Below are 26,446 nucleotides of genomic sequence, written 5' to 3' on the forward strand. Positions count from 1 at the left end.
CACTAGCTAACTTCACCGGATACCTGAAGACTACTCCAAAGCTACAAAAGGTATGGGCCCTCATCAAAACACACAAAGAAACATCAAACATCTGAGCATTTGTGTAACGGATTTTGTATATTTTAAATGACATCCTCTTATGTGTTGTAAAAGTTATTTCAGAATGTGACACCATCTTTCTAGTATAGAATTATGAAATCTGCATTTATACTCTATAGTAAAAATAAATGTATAGTTTTTTTTTCGTATTAAACAATTAAACATCCTTTTTTCTATACCCCCCCCCCCCACCCATATTCCTGTCCAGGTTATTATTTTAAAGTGAATGCAACATGCTCAAGTAGACTTTCCAGTCAATTTACCCAAATTCCAACAGGAATTGGCTTATATATTGGTTCCAACTGGAACTGTTCATTTGGAATTTCCTGGTGTAGGAAATTGTACCTATACGTGCCTTGACCTGTAGCCTAAAGCACAAGTTCCCCATTCAGATTATCAAGAAATCAAGGCAGTTTGAGCTTAGGGAGTGTCCTTACATGGATACTGTTAGGCTGCATTGGTACTTAATGAAGACTTGTCACTGTGGCAGTATCTAGCTAGTGCAGGTCTATCTGCAACTATGGACATACACTATTGCAGCCAATAGAAATCACTAAAAGCAGGGGTTCTATGTATTGACTAGGTACCGATAGGCTTGTTTATCTGAATTGTCTTACATCATCACACAGAAGCAGCCAATTGACTGGAAACCAATATCAGTGATGCAGTAAATTGTGAGGTCATTGGCTGATGGGTCACTGTGATACTCTTAACCAAGATCTGGCATAATGATTCTCTAGTAATTGAAAACATCACTATTTTTCAGTGCAGTGATAGTTTTGACCCATAAAATGGCTGTTTTTACATTTACTAAAGCTTCAATTTGATATGATTCAATAAGGAGCATTCAGCTACTGGTCACCTTCTGGTAAATTAGCCACTTTGATGGATGTTCCAACAAAGTAATTGGGTTTTTTTTGCTCATGCCAGAAGACTTATTGCCCTTTTGCCATGTTCAGGCCTGTACTTATCCTATGGAAACTTAGACTGCAACTAAGTATAGTCTAAGTATAGTAAGATTTATAGCCTGGGTTAACAGGCTTTGGGCTTGTATCAATGACATCAGTTTGACATTGGTTTTAGATGCTTCTGAGATTATTTAGAATTCATTGACAGGTGCACTGGATCTGCAGCTGACCTGCTTCAAGCAAGTTCTGTGTTCACAGACTTGTATAGAAATGCAAAGCCCACCTAAAGTGAACAAAAGCCTGCCAATAGAACCCTCAGGAACTAATGGTAAATTGTCCCTTATTTTATCAATTTTCAAATCTATTTATAAGCAGGTCTACAGGGAGAATAATAGAAAATTAAGTTTTCACTACAGATAGGATTCTTTTATATACAGTATGTATTATCTGAATTCTGCAGAACGGTACTGAACTACTCTGTAGTCATTTAAGTGGCAGAGTAAAACTGCCTTACTGGGCACATATTGTGATCTACACTATCGGTAGGCCCTGTTTCTACTCACGAGAGCAGGCCTTCTGCTGGACCTAGAAGGAACTTGTTCAAAGTGGTTTTCAAGGTACACAACTGAACTTTGGCATTGCCTATTCTTTCAGTAGGCTCTTTTTTGCTTACACAAAGAGACCTACACTTACGGTGAACTAGTAATTATGACAAACCTGGTAAATGGGCTGTGTGCCCCCATAGGTAAACTGAATGGTATACTGTCAGGAAAGTCTGGTACACTTTCAAAGTTGTCAGTAGGTCCTATGTTTGTGATTTGGTCACTCTGACGGACTTTCTTGTACTACAGGCCGGCTTTGTCTGCTCATGTGAGGAGACCCAACAAGCGTCTAACTGCCCTGAGCTTTGAGAATTAAGGCAGAGAACTGTTGCCCTAGGTTACAAATGGATGTGTGCAATACTCCATGTAAACACATACTGCTCTAATAGTAATGTCAAAGTAAAAGACCTGTGGATAGGGCACAATAAATCTCTACCTACACGTATATACTTATATGAATATGGTATTTTGCCTGTGATGCAGCATCGAGTGACACTCCTACAGCTGGCAAAATAAAGTGGTCTGTAATTTCTATCTACTTCATGTTTCTGCAAGTCACATGACCTTTTTGTTGCCCGTCAGGCCTGCTAAGCCTCAGCAAACAATGCATTTGTTTGATGTCTGGGCAGCAAATTGGTCAGCGACCAATTACATTTTGTCAAGTTCCAAATTAAAAAAGAAAAAGAAAAATTAAGTAAAGAAATAAAAGGGAAGAAAAAAACTCAAAGCCTGTGCCTGGAATCATGGCTATATCCTCCAGGAGAGCCGCGGTTCCGGTGAGGTTTATAAGTGTCCTGGTAGGAGTCAGAGTATTCTTCTTCCACAAGAGGGTAATGGTCACGACTATGCTGGGAACTGGAAGACAAGCGGTTTCTGCTTTTCCGAGCTCTTTCACTGTGGTAGTTTTCATCTGAAGTCATTAAACTTCGTCTTTCGATCGGGGAATTTTCAGTTGAATGGTTTGTGTGCCTCATGCGCTGACTCTGCAATACCCCAAAGAACAAGAAGATTGTTAAGGTAAAAAAGCTTTGAAATGCTGAAGAAAGCATGGAAGCACGGGGGGGGATGGATCAAAATTTCTACTTTACACCCTCCCTAGATTTGACCTCTTTTGCAATTCATATCTGTGTTTACAAATTTTGGTTGCGGTTAGTTCATATTATTAGTACAATTTATTTAGGGTCATGCTACAGTAAAGAAACAACTGAACAAGAAAGTTTAAATAAGTAATGTCATACATTGGCCTGGACTGGAAATCTGGCAATTCACAGAAGAAATTATTTGTCTGAGAGCTTTTATAGGCCGCTGTGAGTTTTGTTATAGGTATATGCAGTATTGGGGTTTTCAAACAATTAATTTTGTTTTAAACCTGATGTCTTGTACCATTTTAGGAAAGTGAAAGCAACTCCCAACAAAGAACAAATCCTTGACACAGGAGTGCTAACGGGATTGTTGAGAAACTGAATGGACTGTAGTGGAATGTGACCATTAGCTAGAAATAGGAATGTTTCCCCAAGGCTGCCCTCTTGAGATCAGGGAATCTTAAAACAACACAAAAATAACAGAAGGGGGCACAGGCCTAGTGCATTGCCATCAACACTTCTTTGCACTGAAGAAGGGGGCACAGGCCTAGTGCATTGCCATCAACACTTCTTTGCACTGAAGAAGGGGGCACAGGCCTAGTGCATTGCCATCAACACTTCTTTGCACTGAAGAAGAGGGCATGTCCCTCGAAAAGCATCAGAGGATAGTTTGGCTCATTTTAGGACCATGTGAGTTCCATCTTCTGGAATACCATGCTGTTTTTACCTTTTGGCACTTGTGAGTAAGTAGTCACCCGTTTTTATTGTCTAATAAAATGTTAAGGCTAATGCACTAGGCTTGTGCGCCCTTCTGTTTTGCTTGTGTTGTTGAAAGAAATTCCTGCAAATTATGGTAATTAGGTGGAGAAGGAATGTTAAGCCAAAGTGCAGAGAGCATTGCAGGACTTGGGATGAGGATGCACCTACTCTCTTAGTACAAGAAAATCAGTCCTTGCAGATCAAATTTAGGGTGAGGTGCTATTTAAGGCTATTTTAGTTTCTCATGGTTTGCACTGGGATATTATAGTGCCTGCAGTTATGTGACAGTATTTTTCTACATTTTTGTAATGGTACAAGTTAAAGAAGAATTTTATATATAATTGCATTGCTTCAGCTTGGACTAATGTAAGTAAAGTAGGCACTGCTACTCCAGTGATCTCTACTTACTTCCTGGTCCTGCACTGAGTGGCTGCCCTGCTGCATTTAGCCACTGGCCCTGGTACTTCTAAATTAATGCAAAGCAATCACTGATTGGACAAGGTGAAGAGCATGATGTCACTACCCCACCTCATCCAATCAGAGAACACTCTGATTGGATGAGGTAGATTTACGGAAACTGGTGCACTCAAAATCTGGTGGAGCTGTACATGGTAGCCATTCATCTGCTAACTTCAGCTTGTTCAATTAAGCTTTGGCAATAAAACCTGGAAGCTGATTGGTTTCTATGCAGAGCTGCACCAGATTTTGCACTCTCCAGACTTAGTAAATAACCCTCTTTGTGTTCATTCAGAAAATGCAAATCATTCTTTGAATGATGCCTGTCCTCCTGTATTCAGAATGCAGCACAGCAGTAACTTGGAGAGGGATCTGGAAGCTAGTGGAGATCAGTGGAGTAGCAGTGTCTACTCAAGTGATTTTCATTTTCCAGGGGCATTGACCAGGTATGCTACATACATAGTTACATTGGTCCAAGGTGAACCAATGTAACTATGTATAAAATATCAATATCTGGAATTCTTCTTTAAAGTTCAGCTACTGCTGAAAGGGAGATGTCACCATGATACACTAACACTAAATGCTGGACTGGACACACAAACTTTCATATAAATATATTGCTCAAGAGCAATAAATAATATAATAAATAATATAAACCCACTTTGAGAACACAAAATTACTTTGTAAACCCAGGTATCGCATGTAAAAATAGCAATGACATCATTATTGGGCTGTACATAGCCTGTGCAGATAACAGAGCTGTGGGAGGGACCCAACAAGCCCCACAAACTATAGGTTGTCTTCAGAAAACTACAGGAGGAGGCGGAAACCAGACCAGTCACCCTGCACAAGAAGACAGAGCAGTATTGACAGGTCTTTTACTGCAGGAAACTCCTTTAATCCTCCTGAGTTTAACCTTGGTACCTGTATTGATGTAAGCGCAGTAGATCCTAAATTTCTTCCCAGAAGGGGTGTCATGGGAGTACTGCTCGTGGTATGGGTAGCTCGCCAGTACGCTTCTAGGTACTCTGCTAAATGCTCACAGGCATCTTCTAGCTGATTCTCATCCAAGATCACATCGAACATTTCCTATCAAACAAACAAAACACACATTACTTCCACTAGAGACATGTGCCATGACATAGACATGAGGATGCACGGATATTTTCTTGACGTCTGGGTTGAGTTCCACCCAACTGTAATTTCCCTGTCCATTGAGAACACTGGGTACAGGCAGGTGGATGGGGCTTACCCCACAAGTAAAGCACTTAGTAAAAACGTGTTGTCTGATCTTAGGAAGGATCTTTATTTTTTTACATTTAAAATGACTCTCTAGTTCACTCTGCACAGAGCCAGCCTGGAATAGCCATGTAAGAATCCAAATCTTCACTCCTGAGTAGTTATATCAGAGCAACCTCACCTTTAAAGGGATAACTATGTATGCAGTTATTCGGTTATATTCTCTTCTTGTCACAGCCAAATTGTCAGCCCCTTATCAGGCTGTAGGGCTCCCACAGGGGTTGACCTATCTTGAGCTCCTTCCGGATACCTGACTCTCTGTTTCGGCTGTTGGATATAAGTTGACTTTATTGCCTACACAAAACCTAACACACCTGCTTTGACAGAGAGAGAATACAAGTAATAATTAAACTTACTGTCTGACAGGTAAGGCTGCCTTATTAAAACAATTCAAGGATGGGGATTTGGATCATTACAACTGGTGACTGGTTCTCTTTAAGTCTTTGAAGAGATGTTAAAAATAAAATAAGGGGTAATCTAGTCCTCTGTGCTTTAACTGCATGCAAATTACATGAAACCCAAAACACATGGAGGGTTCTGCACCATTGTGAAGACCATAGTAGTGCCGTTTTTCTCCCATGCATTTTCATGTGGAGTATTTTGAAGTCTGCATGCTGTATTTCCCAAAAGAATCAATAGAATTGCAAGTATACATTTAATATACTGTATGCTTTGATGCAAGGAATGCTGCGCATAACATACATGAACTACCCTTGCACCTCAGAAAATGCAAACACAAGATGAATGTCAAAATACATTTAAGAATGAATGATTTCAATAATGTATTACAATGTAACAGAAAAGGCACCTAAAATACATAGTAAAACACATGGATAGCTTTTTTGAAAAATCCAAAAAAGGACAGTAAAATCCAGCATAAATAGTACAGGTGATACACGCCCAAAAGTTAAATATTGGTATTGGGTAGATGATTAGAAATTTCATGGATCCAAACAGGAACAATGTCTTTAAAGGTCAACCCCATGCAAAGCTGTTATTTTACAATTTAATGATTGCTGGCAATTTAGTTTTACATTGGCTTGATGAAAGTGACAACATTGGTACTGTGAAGGGGGGGAACACAAATTACAGCAAGAAAGTATTGCCAGTGATATTCTCATATAATAAGGTAGGGGTGCTTTAAATAATATGTCAAACCAACGTGTCGCAATCCTGATATTTTCCTGCTGTACCATGTACTTGTATGAAAAAGTATCCTGTTCTCTTTGTATTGCTTCCTTTGTGTGAAAATCCTGGTGTTCCCGCCAGTCCCTCTGCTTTCCTATCAAAAACTGACTACACTTGTCATGAGAGCACAGTGCGGTCAGTTCTCTAGCTGTGCTGGGAACTCAGTGTGCTCTCCACCAATGATCAGAATTGTCGTGACACATCACCTCCTGCACAGCCATTCACTGGGAAGATCAGTGTGATACTGTTTCTCCTCCCACAGCTCTCTATGCAGCTGAGAACAGAGGGCATACGTATAAAAAATTTGGAAAAAAGGTATTTATAATGTTTTTTACATGTATACACAAAGGTTTTGCTTTTCGTTTGATAAGGTTTGATAAGGTGAGGGTTTACATACACTTTAACCCACTGTGGTTCACCAAAAACTGGAAGTAAAATCGGGATAAAAATTGCCTTTATAGGAAAGTAGAACAGATTAATGTAAAAATGAATGATGCAAAGATAATCCAATATTCAAAAGGAAATGCTGAACCCATTATTGTGTCTCTAGTCTCCAAAAAACTGAAAGCTTGCTTTTCTAGGAATGTTGATTGAAAGTCACAAAGCTCACTTCCTTAGATCAGGAATATAACAGGATATTGGCAATAACATATAATCAGGTCAATACTTACTGGTGGGCACTGTGCAAGTTTGTCAGCAGCTACTAACTGTACATTTAGGTGTTTGCTTTGGGATTTTCCTCTAGATTTAATAAGCCGCTGCAAAACCTGCAAGGAGATCAACAGATTTTAATTCTGATGTTTCACAGATTAAAAACACAAGTATTGTATAATGTCAGTATGTCTGATATAGCACTAGGGGATGAGAGCCCTACACTTAGTTCCTCCTTACACGATTAATGTTGTTAAGTACAATTATTATTTCAGGTACTTATATAGCGCCGTCAATTTACGCAGCGCTTTACATATATGTTGTACATTCACATCAGTCCCCAACCCTCAAGGGGCGTACAATCTAAGGTCCCTAACTCATATTCATACATACACATACTAGGGCCAATTTAGACAGGATCCAATTAACTTACCAGCATGTCTTTGGAGTCCTTTAAAGTCCAACTCAACCCAAAGGGGTTTATTTACTAAAGCTGGAGAGTGCAAAATCAGACTCACTTCTGCATAGAAACCAATCAGCTTCCAGGTTTCATTGCCAAAGCTTAATTGAACAAGCTGAGGTTAGAAGCTGATTGGTTTCTATGCAGAAGGGAGTCTGATTTTGGACTCTCCAGCTTTGGTAAATAAACCCCAAAGTGTCTTGTTTTTTTTTTTATTTTATTTATTTATTATTACTATTATTATTTTATATAATTACCTTTTCAAAATGTCTTTAGGTGGTCAAGTGACATATAGCAATCTCTCTCTCTCAATCATATGTGGGGGTTGGTGGTCACCGATTATGCAGAGAGCGGTGTTGATGTTCTTGTGCTCATTTTTTAAGTTTCTGGGGAACTTTCTTGGATTTAAAAATGAGCTCTGTGTTCGATATTAAATATCCGCCATACCCCCCCACACACACAAATCTTTCACCCTCCTCTTAAATAACCCTCCCCGCATCCCTCCAACAAACAAAATCTGCCCCTCACCCTTCCCTGTTTCTTAATCTTCATGGTGTGGTCTACTGGAAACTGCAGAGCGTGCTCATAAAATGTGCCCTGATTGTGCCACTGACCACCAATGTAATGGAGCACTACAATTTTCACTGTCAGGGTTTCTTTCCCTGCCATGATTACGTTTTAATTTTATGATCATTATTAAAAATCATTTTATCGATTAGATTATGGGAGATGTGAAAAAAATTATCTGCTCTGGGTGTCAAATAATCTAGGTACACCACATTTCTTTTTTTCCCCTTTATGACTATATCTACAGCTCACTGGTCACATTAATGTATCATGAGCCATAGATATACCTTTGTTTAGTGGGGATTTCAGGAGACCTGAAATTTTTTTCAAGGGTTCCACCATAATATAAAGGTTGAGAAAGGCTGTGAATATGTATCTAGATTATTACTGCAAATATACAGGGTTCATAATAATAATAATAATAATAATAAAAATACTATAATAGAAAAAGCTCACAAAGATGGATATATCCTATAAAAATGACACCAGATTCCATACTCATTTACCTTTGGCGAAGACACTTTGACGTGAACAATTATCGGTGCTAATGAAGTCTTGATTAGTTGTGCCGGATGATTAATGGTGTCCGCATCTAGAATAACGAGCTGTAATGAACGAGCCAACTCAAATATTCTTTCTATTTCACTCTGCACTTCAGCTGGGAAGAAGGAAGGAAGGGTGACTATTAGCAGAAATATAATTTGCACAGATGTATGCACACAAATTAAATGTACAGTTCAATAGATCTTCACTAAGGGCAATATCCCCTTATTACCTCAGCACCCCTCCCCCCACCCCCCTTACCAAAACTGTCATATTACAGTGTAGTAAAACAAAAACTGTGGAAAAAAAAGTACGAAAATTATACCTACCTTACTCCCAGCTTCTGCCTCCAATAGCTGTCACCAGACAAATAATTTTAACAACAATATTTCCATAAGATCATATAAAGGTCTTCCTTGTGTAGACATCCAAAAGCTCTGAGACTGCTGCTGAGTTCCGCCATGTTGGATGTGACGCCAGCAGCCCCAGCAGACTCAGAGCTGTCATTCAGGTAAAACCCTATAGTATTCTCATTCATTCCTCTCCCAGAAGCTACATTAAATACTATGTAGAGAGATGAAGGGAGGGGCGCAGGAGCTGGGTCAGGATGAGGATGGCGCTGGATTCCTGGACAGCTACAGTATTTTACATTTTTCTCAAACACACTGAAGCTTCTCTTTAACTTTGACCTCTCTGCCTTCATACTAGTAATTGGTTAGAATCAGAACTGAATCTAAAGACAGCCTGGCAAAACTTTGTAACGGAAATCTATAATGTTTCACTTTGTACAGATATTAAACTCTTCTTTAAAACTTTCATCTACAGGTAAGTTTACAATAAAGTGTACCTGTAGGTAAAATGAATATCTCCTAAGCGTGCACCGTTTAGGAGATATTCACTCTTTTTGATAGCCGGCGCATGCACTTTGCCCATGCCGTTCCTTCAGAGCACTGTGCTGTGGCTTGAGACTCCTGTGTTCTTGTGGGAGAGTGACGTCATCGTGGCTCAGCCAGTCAGACGGCCGGAGATCACGAAACCTGGAAGGAAGACCGGTTGAAGATGGAAGCCCTGTTAGCAGTGACAGCGTGTCGCTGGAGGGCTTAGTTTTAAGGTAAATCCTTTCTAATGTGCTAGTATGCGATGCAGACTAGCACATTATGACATTACCTTGCAGGGGATTTTTTTTTTATTTTTTAAGTGATACTAAACCCAGGACACTGGATCCACTATATCTTGTCTCCCACCTTTTCTCATCAGCAGTTACAGCAGTCTTGTGACTTCAATCAGTGTTCAGCCAAGCACTAGCTAAAGCTTGTAGGAGGAGTTTTCTTTCTGCTCTAGGAGGATACAAAACCCCTGATCTCTGTCTGGGCAGTGCTGATTGGCCCTGTGCTGATCACATGCACTCTCCCAAGAAAAAAAAAAACCTCTCTAGCAATACATACCAAACTGAGCATGTGAAAAATGCCCACGGTTCAGTCTGTCTTATCGGGAGATAAGAGGTGGTTGCTTGAAAAGGGGAAGGAACAGAGACGAAAGGTTTAAACGACCTTGTTACACAATGCAGAGGATTAACCCCTTAGATTCCACAGTGAGTATAACAAGCATTTCTGCATATACAGACTGATTTTACTGTTGTGGGTTTAGTAACACTTTAACCTATGGTTTTCTAGCGCTTTAATAAAAATAGTAAACTTCAGTTACAGTAACAAAGGCAGCACTAAGTATATATACATACATACATACATATACACAATGCAGACAAACATTTTTCATGTTACCTAACATTTTTTATTGCAGTGTTCACATGATGTTATGTTTTAGTGTAGTCAGTCTCAGATGTTAAGGGGAAGCCATTGAACAGAGCCATGTCACTGATACATACGGATAGCTCCTCTGCTTTGACTACATAGAGAGCAGGTGGCACTGTTACTCATTGCACTGAATAATTTATGCCCGCTCCCACTCTCACACTAATTTCAGGTGCTCAGACACCCTATGATGACACCATGATGACTCGATCACAACGTCAGCATGCATATATGATGGGGGGGCGCTTGATATCAGCTGCATAAAGTTACTCTGTCCTAATATTACATAGTTAGTCTGGCTGAAAAAAGACAAAAGTCCATCCATTTCAACCATTAAAAAAAAAAAAATTATAATGCTAATACCCATAGTTGATCCAGAGGAAGGCAAAAAAAATCCCAGCAAAGCCTGATTCAATTTGCTCCTGCAGGGGAAAAAATTTCTTCCTGATCCCCCCGAGAAGCAATCGGATATTCCCTGGATCAACTTTACCTATAAATGTTAGGTGTTGATATATATGATAAAATAATACCACTAAGGTTAGGTTTACACCTACGTATGTAATTTGCTTTTGACCCATTCAATTTTGCATTGCGATTTGCATTTTTGCACCTATGTTTTTGATGCGTTTTTTTTCTTGTTGCTAGGCAGATTTAAAATGCAAAACGTAGCAAAGACGCACTACGTGCTTTTCTGCAGCATTTCCATTGATGGCTATAGAACCAAAAACGCAGCTTTTTGCGTTCAAAAAAGTTCCTGAACCTTTTCAAAAAACGCACCAGGTGAAAATGTGGAGATGTGAACGTGTCCCATAGGAAATCATGTTAAATGGACTGTAGTACGCTTCTGCAAAATAAATATATAAAATGCAGCGCTAAAATAACATATAGTGACTGATGTGAGCGCTTAATTGCACTAAAAGTGATATAAAAGTATACAGTGTACCGTCATAAATTAATAAATTAAATAAAGAGTGATTTTGGTGTTTGGTAAATATTAATGACATTAAATCAGCAAAATAAATTAAAGTCCAAAAATCTGTGGAATCCGTGTTAGTGAAATCTGTAACTGGTAATATGATTGCACTCCCCAGAAGCGCAAAAATAAAACGCATGTATATATATTATCCCTTGTGGTCATCTGGGTACAGGTAAGGATGATGGAATCATCTAGCACACAGTCAGCATACAAGGCAACTCCAGATCTCTCTCACAGGACCCTCTCAGCATCCAGGGACAGCTCCATGATACTCCCACATCACCGGATAAAACAGCTCAGAAAATCAGGAATCTCTCCACCTTGGAGGCTCGTTAGTGACAATCCAGAAACAATAATGTGCTAAGAGTGTAGTATTTTATTGGATAAACTGGAACAGAGTAAAAACAGAGCAATGAATAGCTGTCAGCACTCACTCTTGGGAATAGTCAAAATGGCCGCCGGCCTTCCATGCGGCCTCTGCGGCGTGACGTCAATGAGGCAAGGCTCCTCCTCACGCGTTTCGTGCGTGTGCACCTTGTCAAAGAAATCAAGCTCTCATGTCAATCACTATATGTTATTTTAGCGCTGCATTTTATATATTTATTCGTTTTGAGGGTGAGAGTTTTCCCTTAATGCAAGCAGCTATTTATAACCAAGCGCTCACTATTACTCCTTTATTATTTATTACGTTTCTGCAAAATGCTGCTCACACTTAGGTGTGAACCTATGGTAAAGAAAGTCTGTAAATAGTAACCTTTCTAGCTGCCTAAGTTATCAGTCTCTGCTCCATTGCTGAGAAGTGCCCATTCACATCAGAATGCGGTGCTAGAAAGCCTCGTTCCGTGCATGGTTCCTGCACCGCATTCTAAACGCACTGCCTGTGCAATCTGCTGCTGATGTCAATAGATTCCTAATGACACCCCAAACACAGATTGCAAACAGTGCATTAGCCTGCACTGGATTGTATAGTACCGCAGTACCATGCGATCCGGTTGCAGTGCGTTTATAAAAGTAGTACAGGCACAACTTTTGGTGCAATTTCTAGCAATTTAAATGAATGAGCTAAAGATCACATCACACTGAATCACACAGGAACATGGAGTGCGTTCCTGTGCGATTCCTGGTGTGAACCGACACTAAAAACAACACTTCCAGACAGAAGCGGACTGACAACTCATAGGGCTCCCGGGCAATAGGGGATCATGGGGCCCCTGTGTCCTTGCCCAAACTCAAAAAAGCCTATGAAATAGGTACCAGGGCATCTCATGGGGCCCCCTACTGACCCCGGACCCTCGGGCAGTGCCTGAGTTTCCAAATGGTCAGTCCGCCCCTGCTTCCAGGAGATGCGGTATGCTGGGCTCTCCCACAGCTCTCGCTGGTTCCTCCTGCTGACCTCCATCCAATACAGGATATAGTATTGATATTCCAAAAGTTCATATCACTCAGATGACTGTTTTAGACTTTTATTGGTTAAGAGCATCAAATACAGCAAACGTGTTTCAGGGGAAAGGCCTCCAAGTGGATCCAATCACATTAGAATTAATTTTAATACTTTTTTTATAGTTAGATTTTTTCATATTTCCAGAATTATAGTACATAGACTGTTCTCGAGATCAACAGATCCTTTAGTACTTCTGAATTCCACCCCTATGTATGCCCATCCCTTACACCCCATTCACATCTGAGCAACATGCAGTTTCTGTGCATGTTTTTTGCGTGACAGTGAAGGGCAGCCCATTCCATTGAACGAGCTGCTCAATATTCGAAAATGCACCCAAGAAGCTCCTGTACCCTTTTTTGAAGCTGACTTTGGCACTTTCTCAAACATTGTATTTTTTGTGCATTTTGTCATGTAACAAAATGCGAAGATTTTTAGCACTTTAAGAATGAAGGGCACCTACTCACATGTTCTGCGTTTTGTGCCTTTTGTCATGTGAAAAGACGCCCAGTTTTATTAGCGCATTTTGGGTGCCGTTAAGAATGAATGGCAATCACACACATTTTCTGTGTTTTGGCATGTTTCTTTTGTGCATTCTGAAAAGGCACTCAGAAACACGCGTTTTTGCTACGCTCAGATTTGAATGTGGTCTTATTGTTTCACAATTGCATAACTTGAAAAAAAAATTCTAAAAGAAAAAATGCCCCTCTAGATTACTGCAAGAACATGAAGGTTGTAGCTGGGCCCTCTACACATCCACCACGCCCTGGGCACCTGACTTGGTGGCCTTGTGGATAATCTAGCTCTAAATGCAAGGAGCAGACCCTGACATAGACACTAACATTATGTTGATTGAATTGGATCAAGTTTGTGTCAAATTTCACTTAAAAAAAAAAACACAAAATAACGATAGTAAAGAAATATTGAACTATGTCCTGCTTTACAGATATTTGGTTGCTTAGTGCACCAGCCTACTTTTCCCATTACTTCCAAGTTGCATAGTTTTTTTTTTTTTTGTTTGCATGTTTGATTTTTTTTTTTTTCAAATTTTACACAGAATAAGACTATAAACTGTATGCATCTTCAACTGTATGCAGCAATGAATTATCAAGCTGAGTAAATTATCAAACTGAAAAAAATCTGCCATTCACATGTAATTATCACTTTCCCCAGTCAAAGCTGTAAATAGCTACACAGCTTGCTTGGTACTATCAGGCTTAAAATATAGTGCGAATGTTCACAAGTTCACATCACAGAGGTATAAATGTACCGGTGCATTTAATCAACTAGCTTTAAAGGCAAGCAATAAATGCATGCAGATGCACTCAAGTCATGGCTCACTATGCTTCTAATATAAGACATACACGTCATAGATAGATATTATAGAAGGGGGGTGTTCGAACCCTTGTCAGTTTTTTTTTTTTACTTTCTGTTGTATCACATCCCAGAGATACAACAGGAAGTGCTCCCATTAGAAGATTTCCACTTACCAGCAAGGTTCAACGCTTACAATCAGGGTTGCCAACCATCTGTAAATTTATGGACAGTTTTTAAAAAGTATCTGATTTTTACACTGTCCGTAAATGTCCATTACAGGAGGCGGGTGCCCGTAAAAAAATATGGCCTTGGGTCAGCTTTGGAAATGCACAAGCACAATTATGAAGCTGTCTTGGCTCGGGTGGGTTCAGGCTAGAGTCAGACTCGTAGAGGGGGCAGGCGGCTGTTGGTGACGTTGTGGCGCTGTTTGCCACAGCGGTTCCTTTTTTGAAAAGAGGGAGCCAGGCCAGGAGTCATGCGGGAGCGCCACCGAAGGTCTCTGCATTCTAACAATACTTATCTCAGAAGACACGCAGGAGCCGGGAGCGCCGCCGGAGGTCACTGCATTCCAACAATACTTGTTCCGGAAGTCACGCAGGAGGCGGGAGAGCTACCAGAGGTCAGCACATTCTAACAATACTTGTCCCGGGAGTCACTCAGGAACCGGGATTGCTACCGGAGGTCAGTACATTCTAAAAATACTTGTCCCGGGAGTCACGCAGGAGCGCCACCGGAGGTCAGTACATTCTAACAATACTTGTCCCGGGAGTCACGCAGGAGTCGGGAGCGCCGCCGGAGGTCATAACATTCTAACAATACTTGTCCCTGGAGTCACGCAGGAGTTGGGAGCGCCGCCAGAGGACAGTACATTCTAACAATACTTGTCCCGGGAGTCATGCAGGAGTCAGGAGTGCTGTTGGAGGTCAGTACATTCTAACAATACTTGTCCCGGAAGAGCCGCAGGAGACAAGAGTGCCGCCGGAGGTCAGTAAATTCTAACAATACTTGTCCCGGGAGTCACCCAGGAGTCGGGAGTGCCGCCGGAGGTCAGTACATTCTAACAATACTTGTCCCGAGAGTCACCCAGGAGTCGGAAGCGCCTCCGGAGGTCAGTAAATTCTAACAATACTTGTCCCGGGAGTCACCCAGGAGTCGGGAGTGCCGCCGGAGGTCAGTACATTCTAACAATACTTGTCCCGGAAGAGACGCAGGAGACGAGAGTGCCGCCGGAGGTCAGTAAATTCTAACAATACTTGTCCCTTAAGACACGCAGGAGCCGAAAGCTCCACCGGAGGTCAGTACAATTTAACAATGCTTGTCCCAGGAATCACTCAGGAGCGCCGCCGGAGGTCAGTAAATTCTAACAATACTTGTCCCGGGAGTCACGCAGGAGCCGGGAGCGCCGTTGGAGGTCAGTACATTCTAACAAAACTTGTCCCGGAAGACACGCAGGAGCCGGGAGCGTCACTGGAGGTCAGTACATTCTAACAATACTTGTCCCAGAAGACACGCAGGAGCCGGGAACGCCACCGGAGGTCAGTACATTCTAACAATACTTGTCCCGGGAGTCAAGCAGGAGCCGGGAGTGCTGCCGGATGTCAGTACATTCTAACAATACTTGTCCCGGGAGTCACGCAGGAGTTGGGAGTGCCGCCGGTGGTCAGTACATTCTAATAATACTTGTCCCAGGAGTCACGCAGGAGCCGGGAGCGCCGCCGTGGGTCAGTACATTTTAACAATACTTATCCCGGAAGACACACAGGAGCCGGCAATGTCACCGGAGGTCAGTACATTCCCGGGATTCATGCAGGAGCCGGCAGCGCCCCCCCGGAGATCTATACATTCAAACAATACCTGTCCCAGGAGTCACGCAAGAGCCAAGAGTGCTGCCGGGGGTCAGTACATTCTAACAACACTTGTCCCGGGAGTCATGCAGGAGCTGGGAGCGCCGCCGTGGGTCAGTACATTCTAACAATACTTATCCCGGAAGACACACAGGAGCTAGCAATGTCACCGGAGGTCAGTACATTCTAACATACTTGTCCCGGGAGTCACGCAGGAGCCGGCAGCGCCCCCCGGAGATCTATATATTCTAACAATACCTGTCCCAGGAGTCACGCAAGAGCCGGGAGTGCTGCCGGGGGTCAGTACATTCTAACAATACTTGTCCCGGAAGACACGCAGGAGCCGGGAGCGCCGCCGGAGGTCAGTGCATTCTAACAATACTTGTCCCGAAAGTCACGCAGGAGCCAGGAACGCCGCCAAAGGTCAGTACATTCTAACAATACTTGTCCTGGGAGTCACGCGAGACACGGGAGTGCTGTCAGGGGTCAGTGCATGCATTCTAACAGTACTTGATACATGATATAAGGGAAGAAGGCTTTTGGTTGTTGCTCGGGGTTTGTCATTTAATGGATAACCATACTAAAAGGGCATTGGTAATTGTACTAACAGGGAACTGATAGGAGATATGTGCAGGGCTGGCCAGTGACAAGAGATGGAAAACACAGGCCACTGAAAAGAGATAAAGAGCAGAGTGGGGCAATGACAAGAGATTCAGAGCACAGCAGGTCATTAATAGGAACGCATGGAGCAGAGAGAAGCAGTGAAACAAGAAGCAGAGTACAGTCAGCCACTTAGGAGGTATGGAGCAGAGTGGTGCAAGCCCAAAGAGTACTATATACTGGTACTGCAATTTGAGAATTTGGAATTTAGGATACAGACTACAGAGTGGAGCAATGTTATTGGGCATAAAGAGGTGGTGCAGGGCTATAGGAAGGAATGCAGAAAAAGCAGGGGTGCTATTGGCAATGGGGGAATGCAGAGAGAGAAGAAGTGCTATTGGGAAGGTGGAATGAGAGTGAGGAGCAGTGCCATTGGGAATAGGGAAATTCAGAGGAGCAGTGCAATTGGGAATGGAGGAATACATAGAAGTGGGGCTTGGGGGTATGGAGTTGCCAGACTCTAAAAAGTACTATTACGTTACCAGAATCATAGACTGGAATTGTCATTCCGCACATAAACACTGAGTTTCCCTTGAAAGCTCCTACTCTTCAGCTCCTTTAAGATTCTCACCATGGCTGGTAATGTCTACCCACTCAAAGCGTTTGATGGCTCATCCCTTAATTGGTGTGACTTTGGATGCATATCTTGCTAACGTTGAGGGTTTTGCATGCGCTTCAGGTCCCCTCACTCCCATTGCTGGCAACCCTGAGATTCCCCCTAGGTTGGAGTGTGGAGTGATTCCGGTGCACGGGTCGGGACTGCCTTTGTTGGTGACTCACTGTTTTAAGCAAGGGGGAGTTAGGTCCAAAGGTGAGCTCCAGGAGATTTGTAGTCAGGCTTCTCTCCCATAGTGGGCTTATTTTCAAATACACAATTACTTGATGATAAATATATACCAGAATTGAGTGTTACTTGTGAGCCACCAATTAAAATCAATACAGGTGCGCTGACATCAAACATATCCTCTATTCATGTGTATATAAGTATCAAAAAAATTATTAATATATGCCGCGTTCCCAATCTGAGTGAAAATATAAAAAATATATATAAATCAGCATTGTAGTCCCTCCCCATGTCACAGACCATTCGTGGACGGCGAGTATACACAGAGCACGCTGTAATCGGCTATTGATTTTAACAAAGCGATTTTAAATTATATTGAATTTGAGTGCATTTGGGCACATAATAAAGTAATTTAACCTTAAAAGGATAAGGCACTATGTTTGCATTTCTCTCCCACTGAGGAACACCTAAGGAGGAAAACAAGAGAGTAGCAGCAGGAGAGAAATCCCTGCAGGGATAGGAGTACAGGGAGCCAACTGAGAGATACCCACTACCCTTCCTATGATGAAACACAGGTTTCAAAAGTTCCATAAGTGAACAAAAAGCGCAGTAAGCCTATCATAGGCTAATAAGGAGGTGAGCGCACAACTTAATCACACTAAGGAATTATATATATATATATATACATATATAAGAAATTTATATTTTATTTGAATCACATCACTGGGAGTTGTCACCTTATTTCAACAGAGACTTCTTTGCATTATTCAATATTTATTTTTATAGTAGTAGTTATATATTTATTTGATCACATTGTTTTTTTTATCACATTGTTTTTGGATTTGATCATTAAGAGTTTTTTGGGGGTTATTATTTAGATTATGTTTTAGGGATTTATTGAGCTGATTTATATATATTTTTTATATTTTCACTCAGATTGGGAGCACGACATATATTAATCACAATTACTTGATGAACCACAGACGGAAGGCAGCCTTTTTCAGACCTCTTACAACCCTAGAAACGCTATGGCTGAAAGGGAAACCCAGTCACAAAACCACCTCTTTGGCCTATTCTTGGCTTCAAAACAATGCTTCTGCCACCCCTGACAATTTTCGGCTAGGTTGGGAATCAGCCTTTTAGGCAGAGTTCTCCGATGACGACTGGAGAAAAGCTTGCATATTTGCTCACAAATGCTCCATTAGCACCAGGACTCAAGAAACCTACAAATTGTTAACGAGTTGATACGCTATACCAGACAGGTTAAAGAGGTGGTTCCCCCAGACTTCAGGCCTATGCTGGTGCTGTAAATCCTGTGAGGGATCCTTGTTTCATATTTGGTGGCAATGCCCACGGCTCAAGGCATTTTGGGATGATGTTTGAGAGCTGATCTACTCTATTACAGGGACTGCATTGCCATTGACCCCAGAATGTTGCCTCCATATTTCTGAGTGTTCCCTGAAATTGTACAAAAAATTCTTGGTGCAGCACCTTTTGAATGCGGCTAAGTCCTCAATTCCCAGGCACTGGAAGACCGCTCATAACCCCTCGATCCAAGACTGGATAAGAGAGGTTAATGTCATTCAGGAATTGGAATGCACACTGGCTATGACTGATGACATGGTAACCAGATTCCACAAATTGTGGTCCTATTGGCTGATGGGCAAATAGCTCTCTTTCTCTCCTGGATGTGTGGACCATGCTGGTGAATTCTTGACACCTCTCGCAGGGATGGTCCTACCCTTACTATTGTTATTCTCATGCTTTCTCTACTAGCTTTTCATTTTTTTCTGTTCATACACTTCTTTCTATCTAGATATTTGTACCTGCAAATTGTAAACGTTTTAATATATGAACGCTTTCTGCAGAATAATGTTGTGATTATGCTACTGAGTTTACTTCGAAACAAATTTGTATAATTGTGTACTACATGATACGATAATATGTCATGCCTCCTTGTAGTTCATTTGTGTTCATATGTTCTGCTTTTTGTCTGAATAAAAGCGAATTGTTTGAAAAAAAAGAAGTGGTGTTATTGGGATTGGGAATGTAGAGAGAGGAGCGGTGCTATTGGGAATGCAGAGTGGTGCTATAGAGATGCAAAGGAGCAGTGCTAAGTCTGCAAAAGGTGATCTGGAAGTCCCCTCCCCAGATCAGAGTTCCCAGTGTTCCCCTTTAAATCAGTGTTCTCAGAGTTCCCCTTTACATCAGAGTCTTTATTGTCAGTGCACTCAAAGGGGGAACCCTGGATTCTGATGTAAGGGAGAACTTTGTGGTTTGTGATCTAAAGGGGAACTCTATGGACTGTGATGTAAAGGGGAGCTCCATGGACTCTTATGTAAGAGGCGGGGGCTCAGGTGACCAGAGACCCCCTTAGATCAGTGTTTCCCTTCACACCAGAGTCCACAGCATTCCCCCTTACAGCAGAGTTCTCAGAGTTTTTCTTTACATCAGAGTCCACAGTGTTCCCTTTTACATCAGAGTCCGCAGAGTTCTCCCTTGCACTGCAAAAGAGGGACCCTGCATACTCTGTGTTGGGTTATAATAATCTGAACTTCATGTAAAAGGAGATATATGTTTTGTGCCTTTTGTTATACCTTACACACATTGCTAATAGCACTAGCTATATGTTTGTAGCTTAAATATTGATATTTGCACTGTTTTGCACTGAAAATGGCCTTTTTTTGAAGTGTCAAGAAAAACAATTTGGCTCTGTTAGTAACATTTCTTGATTGTTTCAGTGAAACAAAAAAGGCCTGGTGTGGATTGTAAATTTTGGGCATCCTGTCGCTAAATTTCACTTCAGGGGGTTGGCAACACTGTCTCCTATTCCAGTGAAAACTATAAAAATGTAGGATTTTCCATCACATTCTGTCTCAGTGACAATGGTCACCAGGACAAATGGAGAAGGTGAATCTACCCAGCTAGAGCACAAACATCAATAAACACTTGTCAGGACCAGGGGCGGACTGACAACTTATGGGGCCCCCAGGCAATAGGAGATCATGGGGCCCCTGTGTCCTTGCCCACACTCAAAGCACACCCAAAAAAGCCTATAAAAAGGTGCCAGGGGCATTTCAAGGGGCCCCCTACTGACCCTGGGCCCTCGGGCAGTGCCCGAGTGTTCCAATGGTCAATCCGCCCCAGGTCAGGACTTAAAGTCCTTACTATCCTTCCCTACTCATTCAGTTCCTATCCAATACTTAAAAAAAAAAGGTTTTAGCTATACATACAGTTTAAAGGAAAATTGTAATGAGAAGGTATGGAAGATGCCATTGGTAACCTCTCCTTCTGAAAATGCCAGTTCCCTGGCCAACGTAGTGATCTAATGGTTCCAATACTTTTTCAGTCACTGACCTATAACAAGTATCAAGAGTTCTGACTTCAATGTGACTTTGCTTGCTGCTTGCTTGTTTCAAGTCAGTGTATCAGAAAGTATTTAAGTCACAGCCAGCCGGCCAACTAGCATTTTTAAAAGTAGTTTAATAATGGCATGAGTTTTATTAAAGGTCATGACACTCTGAAGGGTCTATAATATCATTTTTATTTTCTATAATAGGGCACCTCACTTTCCATAACACATACACTAAGGACAGTGCAATGCAGCAGCTGGTGTGCGGTGCAGAGGGGGCTGCGATCAGTGTAGGATGATGCGCCAAGTTCTGCACATCGCAGTTTCCATTTTTAAAACAAACTTTATTCAGATGTCACAAAGACATCTCTTAAAGTTCATTTGCTGCCCTTACGGTGCGAAGCAGTGGATTGCCTCACGCCGCAGTGCGCTGAAAACAAGTACTACATGCAGTTTTATGCACGCAAAAAAAACGCTCCGCAGTTGCTGGGGGTTATAGATTGAAATTAATGGCACACCTACATGCCTGATAAAGTGCAGTGCGTTTATCTGCAGGTCAGGGGCACATGTACATGATACAGACTATAACCAGACTACAATCAGTGCCCACAAATACCTAATAACTCCTAGCAATAACAAACTAAGGCTAGGTTCACCCCATACAGGGACATTGAATATAGGGAATCCTATTAATTTCAGTTGGCTGCCCTACATGCAAGAAATGCACAAAAGCAGTCATTGGGCCCTTTTCAAAATGCTGCTTTGTGTTCAAATGACCAATTACAAAATACCTGAGTTTTACATTTAATTTTTTAATGACATCCACCATCCTTACTGTTTAGATATATGACAAAAATGTGATTGCCTTAATGTATAATGCAATATTCATTTATCTCTTGTACAGTATGTGTCCGCCTTAATCCATCAAAAAAATCAAATATCAATGGAAATATTAAATGGAACAATGTACTTGGTGTTGGCTTTTAATTAAACACGTAAGCCCCTGCTGGTTAACATTTGATTCAGCCTATTGATTTTTGTGCCTGATCCCTGCTTTTCACATCAACAACCTTGGCAAGGTCCTTGGCATACATTTCAATGTAACTGAATTTGCTGTGTTAACCTCCACGCTAATTCAGAGTGACACCCATTGTCAGTCATAGCTAGACTGAGAGCGCCAGATATACGCCGTGTCACTTGTCACTTAGGGAACTGCTTTCCGTGGTCAGCTCACCGCAATTTAAAAGCTGGTTTTAAAAAGGAACCTGAAGAAATGGATAAAATCTGATGTGTCTAGCTGTGTTCCTTGTAAAATCAGCTAACATGCAATGCGGGAATTGCAAGAAAGTGACAATGGCATTTTCAGGGCTCAAGCCCCCCTCCAACACCTGGAAGGGAGAGGAAATACCCCTAATGGGTCATAGTCAGCAATAAAAACCTATTTGTTGGCAAAGGGAGCAAAGTTTAGAACCTCTGTCAAAATGTATTGCTAAAACACAGCAAACTCTGTACTCCTGCACTTAGGGATGGGCTCGGCTAGGGTTATGGTAACATCTCAGATATCCTGGAAAATGCACTCCTTGCTGCCCTAAACGGACCGGGGTAATCCAATGTCACTGAATACAAAGAAAAACAAACAGAGGACGCACCGGCCTAGTGCATTATCGTAAAAAATATTTATTGGAAGGATAAAAAGTAAGTATCGTACTCACAATTGAGAAACAGGTCAATGGCACATCACACTAAACAGCAGTGTCCAATCCACATTGCATATAAGTCCAAAAATGGAACCATGGACTTCCAACAGGCTAAGACATTTCGAGGATTCAACCTCTTCCTCAGACTCAGGCTCTGAAGAAGAGGCTGAGTTCTCGAAACGTGTTAGCCTGTGGGAAGTCCATGGTTCCATTTTTGGACTTATATGCAATGTGGATTGGACACCGCTGTTTAGTGTGATGTGTCTTTGACCTGTTTGTCAATTGTGAGCACGATACTTACTTTTTATCCTTCCAATAAATGTTTTTTTACGATAATGCACTAGGCCGGTGCGCCCTCTGTTTGTTTTTCTTTGTATCCAAAATTTATTGCTGGCTGTGTCCTCATAAGGGAGATTTCCTATCACTTCCTGTGATGGGTGAGAAACAAAAGACAAAAACAATGTATGGGAACTTTCCTGCCCAAGGATGTCCATGGACATTCTTGAGTTTCATGACCACAACTAATGTGCACTGCTCGTTCCAAACAAACGGAAGTGGGGGGTATAAAGAGGTTCTGGAGGAATTTACAAAAAGAGGCAGAAAAACTGAGAGAAAAAGATTTCAAGAAAAATAGATTACAAGGCAATTAGGTATTGGATGTATATGGGTAATTTTTGGAGAAAAGGTAAATTTAAAGTGTCACTTTTAATTTGCCTCTGGACCCCATCATAGCATGAGCATGTAAATTGAACGGGACAAGAATAATTAATTCATTACCTGTACATTATTTTATAAATCTACATAGAGATTCAGTGATCTTAATATGGGTTTGCAAGATAAATAATGTTTGACTGAAAAAGTGTTAATTCAGATTTTCAACTGAGATGAAAATTTACTGTGAGTAATATTAACATAGCTTTACAGTGTGCAGCTGTATATTACTGATAAGCACAATAAGACTGATATAGATACTCTAACCGTTCATGCACGCCAGGTCTCTCCCCCCACTGTTGCTACTCGCCCTCCACTTTCAGTGGGAGCTACCCGCTGTCAATGTAACAGTAGAGATTTGCTTTGTTTTTGCTGTGCAGAACCGGACCTTCACATCAGTGTTTGTAAACACTGTTCAGTAGCATAATTCAGATGAAGTAACATTATTGTTACTTTGTATTTACTCTTTTAATTCATATGAAGAGCAAAGAGGCTTTATATATAAATCATTGCTTCTAGGAAGAGCCATTCTTAAAGTGTTACTAACTCACAACCAGGGGTGGACTGACAACTCATGGGGCCCCCGTGTCCTTGCCCACACTCAAAGCACACCCAAAAAATCTTATAAAAAGGTACCAGGGGCATTTCATGGGGCCCACTACTGATCCTGGACCCTCAAGCAGTGCCCGAGTGCTTGAATGGTCAGTCCGCCACTGCTCACAACAGTAAAATCAGTCTGTATATGCAGTAAAGCATGCTTGTTATACTCACTGTGGAACCTAAGGGGTTACTCCTCTGCACTGTGTAAAAAGGCTGTTTGATCCTAACTTCTCTGATCCGCCCCTTCTTCCAGTGCCCCCCATTATCTCCTGATAAGACATATGGTGTGGTGTCACTCTGCACCACACCATGGACGTAACGCCCATGGTGGACATGTGGGCGTTACCGTGGACGTAACGCCCACATGTGCTTCTATAGTGAATGCAACGCTGCTGTAAGGGAAGTGGGAGGTTTGGGAACACATCTTGAAGCTTCTCTGGGTCTCATCAATTGCATGGGAGCCCGTTTTTTAAGGTTCCTGCTGGTTTGGAGTGATGTGTGATTCCCCCCTTCCACGCTGATGATTTTCCTGGTGGATGACTTACTAATATACCTGGATTGATGACATCTAGTGGCTAACCTGTAGATTACATCCTCCTGATATCACAAGTCCAGAGCACCAGGAGCGGGTCTTAATTGCTCCATGCGCACTTTATGCGCTATCTGGTTAGTGCATTATTTGTACAATTACAAGATCACAAGAGTCACGATTATCTCTGACCATGGATTACTTGGACAATTGCACCTATCACTTTATATCACCATGTAATATGGACTGAGTTTTTTCACATATGCTATTGTGCAACTTATGTATCTGATTTTCCATTTGTTCTTATTAGCTTTACTAGCGCTGCATACTTTTTTTTTACATGTTTCACTGGGTTCCAAAGGTTACCTCTTATGCTAGCTGCTTTATATCGATGTTCCCAGCGCTCAATTACCATTTTATATACATCACTCTGCACAAGCTCAGTTTGGTGTGTATTGCTAGAGAAGTTTTTTTTTTCTTGGGAGAGTGCATGTGATCAGCACAGAGTCAATCAGGGGTTAATCCTCTGCATTGTGTAACAAGGCCATTTGATCATTTCTTCTCTGTTCCTCCCCGTTTTCAAGCGACCACCTCTTATTTCCTGATAAGCCAGGCTGAACCGTAGGCATTTTGCACATGCTCAGTTTGGTGTGTTTTGCTAGAGAAGTTTTTTTTTCTTGGGAGAGTGCATAAGATCAGCACAGGGCCAACCAGCACTGTCCAGACAGAGGTCAGGGGTTTTGCATCTTCCTAGAACAGAAAGAAAACTCCGCCTATAAACTTTAACAAGTGCTCTGCTGGACACTGATAGAAATCACAAGACTGCTATATACTGCCGATGAGAAAAGGTATTTAGCAGTTTATATTTACTACAATAATTGCATTTCCATGTTCTGTGTACTGTGCGAGACCAGATATAGTGAATGCAAGGTCCTGGGTTTAGTAACACTTTAAACTACCATTTCTCCATTTTGCATTACTTATGTAGCGGGAGTGTATTCTGTGATCTGTTGGTTGGAGTATTTTGGGTGTATTGGCTGTCATTCTCCTATTCTGGCACACTTATTGGTAAGTAAGAAAATTTCTGTGCACTATATTCTGGCACACTTATCTTGTGTGCGGTTGGCGCAGTGCTCCTAGGCCTAGATGTCTAAATCAAGAATACTGGAAACAGGCAATTGTGTCGCCCTAAGTTGCCAATCAAATTCCATATCTCATTTTTCTCATTTCTCATGCAGATTGGAAAATGAAAGCTTACACCTGAAAGTTTGTTTTCTGTAAAGGGTCTTACCTAAACTGGATCTGGTGTTGGAGCGTTCAATTATCGCCCTCCTGCTTGGATTATTTAACACGGACCTCTTGGCAAGAGAAATGTCAGCCGTGACCCTTGTGATGGATATCCTGAAAAGGAGGACACAGAACTGTATTAAACATGTTCACTGAGGATTATTATATTTGTAATTTGTGCACAGCAACATAAAATCCTTTTAACTTGGAAGGTAGCTTATAGCTCAGAGTTTATAACAAAAAATAATTTCTGGTAAAACGGCCATTGTCTACTTGTTTTCATTCTTCACAGCTGGTTCTGTCAGTGGCCTACATTCTATACAAATCCTCTACTCCAAAGACAGATGTCCATATTCTGAGCATGCAGTTATTGAAGTTCTACCCTCTCAAGAAGAGGATTCTGAACACTGCCAGACAATGGTCTGAGTTTGATAAAATGCTTAGTCCTGGTAACCATGAATTTCTGAAGGTGGTCAGATGTGCGTGCATGGTTTCACCATCCCAAGGCTGTACCCCCATGCAATTACAAACACAAGAAATGTTTGAGTGTTAGGCTGCAGTCACACTTTTGCTTTTGTGGAATGTCTTTGGTTGTTTTTACAGATTTTTTTGTGTTTGTACAGGCATTTTTGCTTGAGCATTTCTTATTTTAACCACTTCCCGACCGGCCGTTGTATATAAACGGCCGGACGGTGGCAGTGCAGGGTCAGGTGGCCGTTTATAAACGGCCTCCCCACACCCTGCTTGTGCGTGCTCCACCGCAATCCGGTGCCCGCTGTGTCCTCTGGACACAGTGAAACACCGATCGTCGGACGGGACCTATTTA

The 26,446-nt window shown here is 41.6% G+C and overlaps 1 protein-coding gene across 2 annotated transcripts in view; it reads right to left on the reverse strand.

The window, feature by feature from the left end:
* Positions 1 to 298: 298 nt before the first annotated feature.
* Positions 299 to 26,446, reverse strand: part of CACNB4 (calcium voltage-gated channel auxiliary subunit beta 4) — a 253,164-nt gene continuing 227,016 nt past the window's right edge. For both annotated transcript variants that reach the window (XM_089659472.1, XM_089659478.1), the window contains 5 exons: positions 25,625 to 25,734; positions 8,578 to 8,729; positions 7,065 to 7,160; positions 4,831 to 4,995; positions 299 to 2,592 (listed from right to left, as the gene is read on the reverse strand). In XM_089659472.1, coding sequence (XP_089515598.1) covers positions 2,332 to 2,592; positions 4,831 to 4,995; positions 7,065 to 7,160; positions 8,578 to 8,729; positions 25,625 to 25,734 — 784 coding nt within the window. In that variant the 3' untranslated portion in view covers positions 299 to 2,331. The remainder of the gene's footprint in view (positions 2,593 to 4,830; positions 4,996 to 7,064; positions 7,161 to 8,577; positions 8,730 to 25,624; positions 25,735 to 26,446) is intronic.

This window comes from Staurois parvus, unplaced genomic scaffold (assembly GCF_062004578.1).
Source record: "Staurois parvus isolate SC_StPar_1 unplaced genomic scaffold, SC_StPar_1.0 ptg000031l, whole genome shotgun sequence".
NCBI classification, from domain to species: domain Eukaryota; kingdom Metazoa; phylum Chordata; class Amphibia; order Anura; family Ranidae; genus Staurois; species Staurois parvus.